At 23.1% G+C, this 12,814-nt stretch overlaps 1 protein-coding gene across 3 annotated transcripts; it reads left to right on the top strand.

Moving 5' to 3' along the window:
• Positions 1 to 408: 408 nt before the first annotated feature.
• MYPT-75D (Myosin phosphatase targeting subunit 75D) lies at positions 409 to 9,626 on the top strand. 3 transcript variants are annotated; one of them, XM_011504929.1, is made up of 8 exons: positions 409 to 1,214; positions 2,357 to 2,620; positions 3,014 to 3,316; positions 3,576 to 3,718; positions 4,023 to 4,148; positions 4,465 to 4,758; positions 4,988 to 5,159; positions 9,089 to 9,626. In XM_011504929.1, exons 1-8 carry the CDS (start codon positions 1,205 to 1,207, stop codon positions 9,412 to 9,414), a joined length of 1,638 nt encoding a protein of 545 aa, XP_011503231.1. In that variant the 5' UTR covers positions 409 to 1,204; the 3' UTR covers positions 9,415 to 9,626. The 3 variants fall into 3 exon arrangements, with proteins under 3 accessions (XP_011503231.1, XP_011503233.1, XP_011503232.1); XM_011504931.1 differs by having other exon boundaries at positions 410 to 1,154; positions 2,367 to 2,620; XM_011504930.1 differs by having other exon boundaries at positions 410 to 1,154.
• The last annotated feature ends 3,188 nt before the right edge of the window (positions 9,627 to 12,814 follow it).

Here is a 12,814-nt window from a genome sequence, read left to right as displayed (position 1 = left end):
AATATTTCTTACATATAGCTTATGTGTTAAACTATTTCATCTATCTTTAAATCGTTACAAGGCATATATGAGGCACTTTTATAAATTCATATTTATTTATAATTTTCATATGTAACTGCTTTTAAAGTAAAATTCTTGATACTCATTTTTATAATATAATACTCGATTAAATATATAACCATATAAAAAAAACATCGATATCATAAGCAATAGTTTATTTTATAAAATTTACAATAGTTTATTATATTAATATATTTTAAAAATTAATGAATTCAGAAAGTATTGCACTAGGAAAATTATATATGTTAAGGAATATTGAAGTAAAATAATAAGATACAATTATTTTCTTTCCAAGGATGGAATTATAAGATATTAGTAATATAATTCAACTTGATACATTAGTATCCTTTATTACTTCTTTAATCTAAATTTAAAGTACAATTTTCTAAAGGCAGTCACAAAATAACAGCTACACAGGTACGAAGACGAGAACAATACATAAAACAGAATTGAAAAAATGTCAATAATGTCAAAATGAAGCTTGCTTTTCTTACTCATGCATGAGAAGAGAAAAAGGAAAGAAACTATGGCACATTCTGTATCTAATTGTACAGAAACAAGAGACACGTAGATTCACTAGATTAAATTAATATACAAGATGTACGATAGACAGCGGGTCTATGGCTCAGCGCTTATATACAGGAATAAAAACAAGAGATGCATCAAGAACGCCACCAAACGAAGTGCTTCGCAAACGTCGAAGAAACACCGTTTGTTGAATTGAGGTTGGAACTTGAGAACTGTTTCGTAGCAAGTTGCTGGATGTGTCCGACCTACAGGTAGTTTAAAAATGGCGGTGATAGTATATTTGTCGTCGTTGCTTGCGCACGTGAATGCGTGAATGATGAGAGTTTTACATTTTGGATGAACGAAACACATTGTGCCTACTGCGTAACCGTGCGGGTCTCATGCGCATTCAAGTCACATAAGCCGGTTACTCTCGGATAGCCTAACCTAAAAGCGCACTAGAGCCCAAAAAGACAGGTTAACGGACTGTGTGATGTTATTACAAAAGCATCTCATCAACAATGAATTAAGACTTCGAATTGAAACTGTTGTATTCAGCTGACTTTCCGAATCAAGTTTGTGAGCTGGTAATATTACGAATAAATATGCATAATGAATGTTGAAAATGTCTTTATGAATGTACTTGAGTAAGTACAAATCACAGAATTAATTATCATTAGGTTGTGAAATTGTCAACTTACCTGAATTTTTTTTTAATTCACTCTATAATGTTTTGTTGGTTCTTTTATTCTAATACATTTGTAAAGTGATAGTTTATTATTTGATAATTTTTTATCATTCTTATTCAGTTTTTATAATTTTGAATAAACTTTGAATGAGATAAAGTTGACACTTATTTTAAAATTGCATATAAATTGTTATAAAATACATAATTATATTTTCTTTTAAATTTATTAAAATCTTTTAAATATTTTCTTTTAATAGTTTCTAAGTATATTTTTAAATAAAAATTTAATACGTATTTTAAACTTCTCAATCAATATTATGATAGTGCTTTCAAATGATTTAAAAAATAATATATAAAACATTCATTTATACTAATAAACATGTTTATATACAAGTAATTTTTATATTATTTTGATAATATTGACAACTCATAAATTGTTGAAATAAAATTTTTTACCTTTTCTATTTGGAAAAATAATTTAAAAATTTCATTTTCAAACTCAATATATTTTTTATGAAAATTCAATTATTATTATTTCATTATAATATAAAGCTTATTAATTATAATATATAATATATAAAGCTTATAAACAATTAAAATTATTAATAAAAATATTTATACTCTTATTTATCTTTATCTGTATTATCAAGTTTTTAAACAAAAACAAATATGTTATTTGTCAATGCATACTACTTGCATGTAATATTTCTAAAAATATTAAATTTAAAAGATGATTAATAATATTATAGAAAAAATGTAAAAAATTTAAATAATTACATTAATAAATAAAAAATAAAACACATTAAAATGTTGAAGGTTGTAATCATTATTATGCAAATTTTGAAAATAATGTCTAAATAAAATATTCTGTATTTTTGTTCTCGTAAATTATTAATTTTAATTTTATAGTATTTGATTATATGTAAATATAAATATTGTAACTTACTTATAATTTATAGTCCCTAGAAAAAGATAAAATCTAAAACAAAGTACTTTTAGTTTCTATAAAATACTATATCATATATATATTATATTCTAGTTGAATACAATTAATTTTTTCTTATTCTTCTAAATATGAAATGGAATCTGCATTGTTTACAGGTAAATACAGTTGTAAAAATAACAAATATTTAAATATGGAGCATGCTGATCTAGTAACAGAAATGGTACATGTCGAAAAACTAACAACTCAAGAGAGGTTACATTTAGCTCGACACAGGCGTCTTCAACAACTAAAAGTATGGAGACAACGTGAAAAAGAATGGCTTCGCCACCAAATTAGACATTCCAGTAGTAAAAGACACATCTTTTTCAGTGACAGTGTAATGTTACTTGAAGCTGCAGCAAGAAATGATATTGATGAAGGTAATAAAGAATTATATTTGTAAAATAAATTTTTTTATACCTTTAGAATATCTAAATACCTTTTTCATTTATAATAGAATAATTGTTTTTTTTATCTAATTTTATAATATTAAAATAATTTGTAAAACAAATAATTTAACATGTAAATAAAAGTATATAATAAATCTTCAATTTATATATACTTATATTGGCTCAATTTTGTGTTTCTATAGTATATAAATTTCATGATTTTATTTTACTGAAAATAATCATAAAACATAAAATTTTACTTTTAAATATTTTATTATCAGAAGTGTTTCTCACATAATAATTAAATGACAATATTGTATCATTTTTTATTTCATACGCTATCTACTATAAGCTAATTTTTTCAACTTATAAAAACTTTGACAGTGCGAAAATTACTTAAGAAAGGAGTTAATCCAGACTCAACAAATGAAGATGGGTTAACTGCATTGCATCAGTGCTGCATAGATGATAATGAAGAAATGATGAAGCTTCTTGTTGAATTTGGTGCGAATGTAAATGCTGAGGATAGTGAAAAATGGACTCCTTTACATGCTGCTGCTACTTGCGGACATTTACATTTAGTTCGATATTTGATAGCGAAAGGTGCTAATTTGTTGGCTGTTAATGCCGATGGAAATATGCCTTATGATATTTGTGAAGATGAAAAAACTCTGGATTGCATAGAAGGTAATTTTTATTTATGGTTTGAATCCTCTATTATTATTAACTTCAATAATTTATATAAATAATTCTTTCAATAAAAACAGCAAGGTTTTATCTCTTTTATCTATTATATTTTTAAGCTTTAATTAGTTTTTTTAAATATTAGTATTTTATTTATTTTTTATTTTAAACAAATATATAATTAATATTTAAAAACTTATTTGTAATAAAATGATTAAGGTAATTTAAAATTTGAATTTTAATACAAATTTTCTTTTCATAGGCGAAATGGCTCGTCGTGGAGTAACGCAAGAATTAATTGATGAGACTCGTGCCTCTATAGAGATACAAATGCTGAGAGATTTGCAGAGAGTAGCATCAATAGGAGGTGATTTAGAATATAAAGACCACCAAGCTGCTACACCTGTAAGTATATATTTTCTGTCAATGTTAAATTGAAATCATCTAATAACAGGACATAAAAACGTAATTAATAATAAAATTATATTATCAATACTACTTTTATGTTACTTGGATATATATATACAAATTTTAGAATTCGTATTTAATTAATTTTTTGTAAAATTCTTATTTATTTCTTGATTCTTGTTTCATATACCAGTGGCTTGTATATATATACAAATTTAGAACATGTTATCATAATTCTTTTTGTTTATTTGTTTATTTTTAATAATTTGATATAAAATTCATATTTATCTCTTGATTTTAGCTTCATGTAGCAGCGGCAAATGGATATGTAAGAGTTGTTGAGTTTCTTCTTGATCAGCATGTTTCTACAGATGTTGAAGATAACGATAAGTGGCAACCTGTTCATGCTGCTGCTTGCTGGGGACATGTAAGAATCTATTACATAAATTAATTTATTTATGAGTTTTTCGTAATTATAAATATAAATTTTTGTCAAAATTCTTAATTTTTAAATATTTTTTCAAAGATAATCATAAATTGAATATTATTTCATATTTTCCGATTTTTATATAATACATATTTTTAAACATTTATCAAAATTATTTTAATATTTATTTATAAAAAAGATTAAATAAAACAATTAAATATATACTACTGAATGAATATAAGATCACTTCTTATTTCAGCAAATTACTTCAGTAAATTCAGTAAATTCTCTTCTAATTTGAAAATGTGTATTATAGTTGGAAGTTTTGGAGCTGTTAGTTCAAAATGGTGCTGATTTGAATGCAAAGAATAAACACGATGAGACGCCGGCTGATATATGCGAAGATCCGGAAATTCGTGAGCGAATAATGGAACTAAAGACTGAACAGGAGAGCAAAAAACTGCGCGAAGCACAGAACAGGCGAGTAAGAAGATCACAAAGCATCAATACAAGGACACAGAGTGTGCGGAGAACTTCCATAAGAGATAAAGTTCTTACGACAAAAAAGGATGCTCAAGAAGAAGCAAGGCTAAGGCTGCAAGCCCAACAAGTTAGTAAATATTTATAAATCTATTGCCTTCATTATGGTTATAAAATTTCATTTTTTTAAATGAAGTATAGGTGCAATGCAATTATAGTGAAGTTTTTTTTTCATTGATTTTGCAAATAAATTAAAATTTTTTAATATAGTATATTAAATGACTGTACACATAATATAAATATTTTTTGTTTAATAAGTATAAAATGTACGTATTTATTTATTCATAATACCTATGCAGCATACTTTTGGAAATCCCACAACTAATCTATCAACATCAGAAAACAGTATGGGAGGTTCAGATAATGCAAATGAAGAAACAGATTCGACCGCCTTGACGACTACAGTTCGAAGAGCTCCAGAGGGCAAAGACAACGATTCGTTTCTAAACGAGGAAGTCGATAAAGACTCAGGTAGATATCGAAGTTATTTCTGCTTGCATTGGTTGTGGTTCAGTAGAGTATTATGGTGAAAGCTATTTTAAGCTTCATGTAAAGCAGTATGTGTTATTTCGTTTTTCATTTATTTTTTCTATTTTATTCTTATTTTCTTTATATGAACAAATATAATCAATATTGGGAATCTCAAAGAAAAACCATATATTTGATTATAATTAGATAAACAATTTCAGTCTTTTTATACCAATAAAATTTTTCTTATAATTTTTGTGAAATTATAAGAGTAGTAAATATATACATGTATATATATATATACATTTTTAAATCTAAAAATTGGTAGATTTTTTATTGTTACACATTTTTCATCAACCATTTACCTGCTATTTCTGTGTTTTCTCTGTGCGGCACTTTCATCTCACTCGGGTGTATAACAAATTGTTCGAGGTCAGTTTTTTATGTAACTTTCTTACTTCTTTAAATTTATATTTGTTTGTGTATGTGTATGTGTTTGTACTTTCACACACACACACACATATACACATTTGTATATATTTTATAATTTAATATACATAATCATAAAAATAATCTTATATTTTCTTTCTATTGATTATTTAAAACTTATTAATGACATAAAATACTTATGCCTATATCAAATGGTATTTTATTCTATTATATAATTAATATTGATATTTCTGAAGTACTTACTATACAATAAATCTACAGTATTAACTTAAATAATGATTTTATGAAGTCAAGAGGAAAAAGTTTTCTCAGCATTAAATTAAAATGATATTTATATATTTTGTTATTTATTTAGTCATTTAAGAAAGGCCTTCTTAAATTTTATTTATTTACAACTTTAACAGCAAATTTTTTAAAAAACTTTTTCAAATTCATTGTGATATATTTCATATTCTATATGTTAAAAAAAATTAAATTACTATAATATAAATAATAAAAAATTTAGAGAAAAAGTTTCATTTTTCATTATTTAAATAAAAAAAAACATTTTTTGCCGATTTCATTTATATATTAATTAATTTTTAATAAATTTTATTTTAAGCTAATATAAACAAGAATTTAAAATTAAAAATATTCTTCATAATTAAAATATTTTTTAAAAAAAGGTATTAAAAATTTTAAGAAAATATGAAAATTGTTCTTTAGCTACTAAATTAATTTTAAAACGCTTTACTTGTAAATGTTAATATTTTCAAGATTTTATTGGGTGTATTAGAATTTTAAGTAATATTGTTTAACGAAACTACGAAACAATCAAATTTTGATTGTTCAATAAAAAAGATTGGTTTGTAATAATGATTTCTGTTATTTATATTGTATGTTTCGGATAGTTAGGAAACTTTATTGTAAATTAGCTATAAAGAATCTACTGTTCGGCGTTCTTGAAATTAAGGTTAAGCGGCCAAAGTACCAAATAATGATATTAATCTATGAACTGTGTACATTTCAATCTGTATAGAAATTTTTTATAATAGAATTGTGTGAGCAGAGTCTTTAAATTTTTAGTTCAAAAATAATCAATTTTATTAAATATGTTAATCTGAGCATAAGGTATTATTAATTATATATAAAAATAAGGCTCTTTTATTGAATTTATTTTGTAGCGAAATTTAGGCAGAAAACATTATGTACCACATTCCTTAAGCATTTTTTCACCATTTCAACTTAAAAAACTTATACACAATTTAGAATTTAGAATTTTATTAAAGTTTATTAAATCTAGTTCTGTGGTGAACGTATTTCTACGTATATGCGTTGAATATCATATTACGTTGTTATATATATACAGATGCGAGCACACTTAAATGAATGCACTCACGCACGTATCTATTTATTCATACAAACCGATGTATAAAATATAATAACAATTTATTATTTAATTTAAATTATCATTTTTAATAAAGAAGATATCATCCGAGAGCATTTTATTCATCATAGGATTCAATTAAACTAAATCCAAAAAAAATGTTAAAAAATTATTTATCCAGTTATAATAAATTAAATATTGCGAAAGTATTGGAAGCTAAATTTAAATAGAAAATAATGTTATCAAATCGTGATGATATCAAAAAATACATAAAAAATATATATTTTTTTTTTCTCTGCTATACTACTTTTAAAATCCCTTGAATATAATATATTAGTTTATTACATTTTTTGATTATTACAAATTTAGTTATAATTCAACATATTTTTTTAACAAATATTATAATCAAGCTCTTATTCTAAATATATTTTTAAAATCTTTATGTAACTTTGTTTATTACAAAAATTATTCTAAAAATTTAAACTTAAAAGTTTCATTTTCTGTTTTACTATGTCCTCTAATAAGGCACAAATTATTTTAAAATCTATTCTTTTAAAGAAATGTTTTAATATATAATAATAATTATTTCCTAACAAAATATCAAAAATATATGCTCAAGTGTATTCATTGTTAACAATGTTTTAGAAAGTATAATTTTTAACAATTGGCTAATGCATGATAAAAGTATACAGTTATATATTGTAATCCAATAAAATGTTTTTTGAAAATTACACGAATTGCATGACGGTGGTGGTTAATTCTATTAAGTTGGCAATTACAAAAAATGTAATAAGTAGATTTCTAATATATTATAGTCATTGTAGTTAAATATATAAATCCACATTTTGTATAGATAGCACGTTTTATTTTATCTAACGATTTTACATATTTTTCATTATCTTTTTATAATTTGCAAAATATAAATAAAATATAAATATTTCAAGATCAAATTCTGTAAAATTTATTTACTCTAAAACTGAAATTAAAATATTAACATAAATGTTATATAATTTAAACTCATAAATTTCTATTTGAATTTTCTATGTATAGACTACTTATTGTTGGTCACTTGAGTAAATTCGAAGAAATTGTTTAAATAAGATTTATATCTAATATAATTTGAAATCACCATTTCAAATTACAAACTTAAAAAATATATTTTTCTTTCTAACAAAATAATTTGAGATTTAAAAAATTTATAAAAAAAATATGAAATATACATAACATACATAGATCATTTTATTTCATAAGTAAATTTAAAAAATAGTTATTTTAAGTTTTATCTTATGTTTAATTTTTTAATAAATTAATTTCGTAATTAACTTATAAATAAACTCACAATTATAATGTCTTATCAATAATACATAAATTTCATTTTATAAATGTTATATTTTCCATATTATTTCATAATTAAATACAATTTAAAGTTTTAGCGCAGTTAAAATGAATTTAAAAAAATATAATATATTGTAAAAACGAAATAATGGTTAAATAGTTATTAATTGTTACATTTAAGATTATTCATTTATAAATATCGTTTATAAATATATATTTTGATACATCAGAAATTGAAATTCTCAAATTTATTTAAAAAATTAATATCTAGTTTATATATTAACAAATTCATTAGACAAATACTCATAATTTACACGTAGATATTATTCAATAAGTAAAACAATTTAATAACATTTTAAATTTTAGTTTTTCCACAAATTTTTGTTCATTAGCGTGCCTCGCACTATAAATAATGATATAAATTACCAAATTGCAAGATTGAGCATATTTTTATTATAAACAAATCACTCCACATAAAATCGAAATGCATTAATATTTATAGACGCATTTTCCTTCTCCTTATAATCTATAACCTTATATATTTAATGATTAATATTGTTGCATGAATAGGTGAATATACCTCATACATTGAGATCTATGCTCTCAAGTAGGTAAATTGCGTGATTATATCAGAAAATGCCAGAGATTAGGTAGTGTTGTCTTGAGTTAACAACAGAGCGCGAGCAAATAAATAAAAATTGATGAGTTCGCCGTCTAGTTTGGAGTCGTCGTTTGACAAGACTTAAGCAGAGCACCTTCTGTTTTGCCTTGCGGCATTCAGACATAGGTCAGGACGATTCGCACCAACAGCAACATCAACACCAGCAACCAATTTATGCAGACGAGGCTAATGGTAAAATCAACATCCACGTTTCGGTGGTATTCGTTAAGTCTCTGTCTGATCTAAAGAAGCAACGGGCTCAAAACCGTACGAGCATCGTAGGACCTACGCAGTCTGGACAACAACTCGATACAAATGGGAACGGCCTCCGACCTACTTCAGTGTCCACCACATCCGGGACCGATGACTTTCGTAGGTTTACTGGCAACACAAGCGAGATCATCGGCGACAGCTGTGACGACAAGAACTGCTGCATCCTTATGTGAGCGACGCTTACAAATCTGAACCTCTTTTCTCTTCTTTACAGTATATTCAAGGTTTTTAGTAAATTATTTATTGTTCGATCGTATAATTCATTTCATTTAACAATATTTGGCAAATATGCTGTGAAACATCATTTGTAAAGAGCGTTCTCAATTCAGATCTGCTGTAATACATATGTATTATTCGTTCTCATCTCCTAATTAGTGTTTCATAGTTATATTCAGACTTCTGAATTTATAATTATTTCTTACATTTTCTATTATCTTTGTTTATATTATTTATCTACGTTTGTAAAAACAAATATTTACAGTAATTAAATGTAATATTAAATTTAGAAACATTTTCAATGACGTATATTAAAATTTTCGATGTTTCTCCATAGATAATATAAGTCATAAGATATTAAATTTTTAGATATATAAATTTATTGATTTAATTGTAAAACTTGCTAAATACTGAAAGTCAATTTAGAATTAAATAGACTTATGCTTTTATAATTACTTTAATAATATATTTTATTATTTAGCTTTGAGCATAATAGTTTTGTACATTCTGTATATAATTATAATAAAACAAAAATAATTGAGAAACACTATTTAATGAGTATTAAAATTTACAAAAAAATAAAACAGTTATGCACTTATAAAGAATAAGTAAATTTTTAAATATTTCGATACTTTTTTTAATAAAAAAAGTAAAGGATAAATTATTTAAGCGTATATTATGGTGTATAAAGTGTTTACAAATAAGCGATGAAGTCATCTTTGTATTTTCAGTCGCATGCATGCGTACGTAGAAATATTACGTAATGCGTGATTCTTAAATGTTTCATTTTAAAACAAATGCTTAAATTGGTCAATAGATTAAATCCTAAATATTATGTATATTTTTATATTTATATTTGTATGACATCTTTTCGTAATTTCATTTAAGATGTTATTTACACAAATAAATTGTTTATAAGATTTATAAAGTTAAAGGTAATATTATTTAATTTAATATAATTTTAAAGATTTCATTTTTATATGTGAATCTATATATTCATCAAAAAACTAAACATGACATACATTGTACAACATATATCTTACTATAGATTGTATATCTATAAAAAATTCAAAATTCGATTTAAATTTTTTAGCTCGTTAATTCTTAGTGATTTAATTGATTTAATATACTTATTTATTACGTTAAAATATTAAAAATTTGTTATTTATTTTAATTTTACTTTTATATTTCAGTATATAATGATAAAACATTGACCAATTTATACTTATTGTTATAGTTTTCATATTTATATTATATTAATTTTCATTCGTAATACAAAATATCCATTACAAAATATTCATCACATAATTTTTGTAGAAATGTCTATATTTTTTAGTTTTTACAATAAATGTTTTTAAAAGAAATTTTGTGACTGATTCTATTTGATTTAATTTTATTGTATGCTCGTATCGAGCATGACTTAAAATTTCGCGCATTTATTTAAAAGAAAAAAATTAAATAATTTTCCGTAATTGCTGGTAATACATATGAATATCCATACATATCAAACTACAAAATAATTTAACGACATATAACAAGCATTCAGTCAATTTGTTAGTAATAATAATATAGGTATATATTATAAAAATAAAAATATTTAACCTTAAAAGTCTGAATTTAAATGAATAAATTACTCGAAAATGAATTAAAAAGATTTAGTAATTAGTCAATGGTTTAATTATAAATTTCACAACAAATATAATTTTTTATAAGCTTTTTTTAAATGAAATATTGCGTAATATTGCTACATCCACCACATGAAGAATAAGTGTACCTAACGTGATTAATCAGTTTATATTTAATATTTAAAATTTTATACATAAATATTATATAATTATAAATATAAATTATATAATTCTTGTAAATGTGTAAATAAATTGTTATTTGATACTTCAACACTTTGTACGATTATAACAATAATTGTAGAAATTAAGATTCTTATTTTAACGTTAACAGTTAAAACTGCTTTTTAAATTTATATATTTTAGAATTCGACGTCAAAATAACTTATAAAGTATGCAATTATTTTAAAATACATAAATTAATAGATTCATAAATTATATACTTTTTTTTAATCTCGAATAATTATTTTATATATTCAAAATAAATTCTGTTACAAAGTTGAAAAATTAGTGGATAAACGTGTATTGAATTTTTCTTGCGGTATATGTATTTACAATTTTATATATATATATATATAAACGAATTGAGATATAAACTTTAAAATTTTATACATTTGAGATTAAAAAAAAATGTATAAGAAATTTGAAAAGTAAGATAAAATATATTTTCGCTAATAGTTTTTTTTTTAAAGTATGTTAAATTTTTATCGACTTCAATAATTGTAATAAATTGTACACTACATTACAAAAATTAGTACTATGGTTGTTATTATACTTCATATATTCATATAGTTAACAATTTTATTAAGTTCAGTTACGCTGAGATTTATTCCTTCGGTACTTTGCTACTTAATACTAAAAAATTTTTCATAGAGATTTCATCTAGTTGAAATTAAATATTGTTAATTAGGTTCATTAAAATTAAACATCGTTGATCATTATTTCGCTGTTTTTTTGTGTAGTGGATGTAAGATCGGTAAAATAAATTTCATTTTAATTTATTAAGAATGCATAGTTTAAGAATAAAATAATTTTTGTAATAAAAAATATATTTTACTTCAATAATACATATTTTAATTACAAAAGATGAATTATAAAATAAAATGATTCTGTAATAATTGCATAATCTTTTAATTTACTTTATTGTACGAAGAACGTAAAAAATTTAATCCATTTTACATTGTTCTAGTATACATATTTTTCATGAAACTAAAGTCTTATTGTTTAGCAATATATAAAATCGAATGTTGCTTAATTTAAAAAATAGTTTATTTTTTATTGAATGTACATTTTATAAACATGTATTTTCCGGATGTTAGTATTAAATACTTCATACATAAAAAATATTCATTGTAATACTTTTAAAGAAAAAAAATTTGAATTAGTTTGAATTAGCATAAAAAATAACAGTATATTTTAAAATAAACGGTATATAGTACTGTAATCTTCGATTTGTTTAATGTAAATAATCAATTACTGGAAGGGCTGTAATAATACTTTCAGATTTGGATTTAATTGGCTGGCGCAATTAAAATACTTATTGCAAATTTTATTTAATATGTAATATATAAAAATTTATTGTTATTCGTCTGAGAAACGAAAAGTATTTAAAGCAAATAGCGTATGGACCAAAATCATATATCACTTTGGAAGTGAGTATCGATAATATAATAAATTATATATATACTATAAATGTTCCATATATTTAGAAAACTATTTGATTCTAATGCGCTCT

The sequence above is a fragment of the Ceratosolen solmsi genome, unplaced genomic scaffold (genome assembly GCF_000503995.2).
Source record: "Ceratosolen solmsi marchali unplaced genomic scaffold, CerSol_1.0 scaffold4, whole genome shotgun sequence".
NCBI lineage: Eukaryota > Metazoa > Arthropoda > Insecta > Hymenoptera > Agaonidae > Ceratosolen > Ceratosolen solmsi.
Note: the sequence above shows the minus strand (reverse complement) of the source record. Positions and strands in the feature narration are given on the sequence as shown.

Coding starts and splice junctions, on each gene's coding strand:
- MYPT-75D (XM_011504929.1), top strand. Junction 3,317..3,575: donor AACTCTGGATTGCATAGAAG/GTAATTTTTATT, acceptor TTCTTTTCATAG/GCGAAATGGCTCGTCGTGGA. Junction 3,719..4,022: donor ACCACCAAGCTGCTACACCT/GTAAGTATATAT, acceptor TCTTGATTTTAG/CTTCATGTAGCAGCGGCAAA.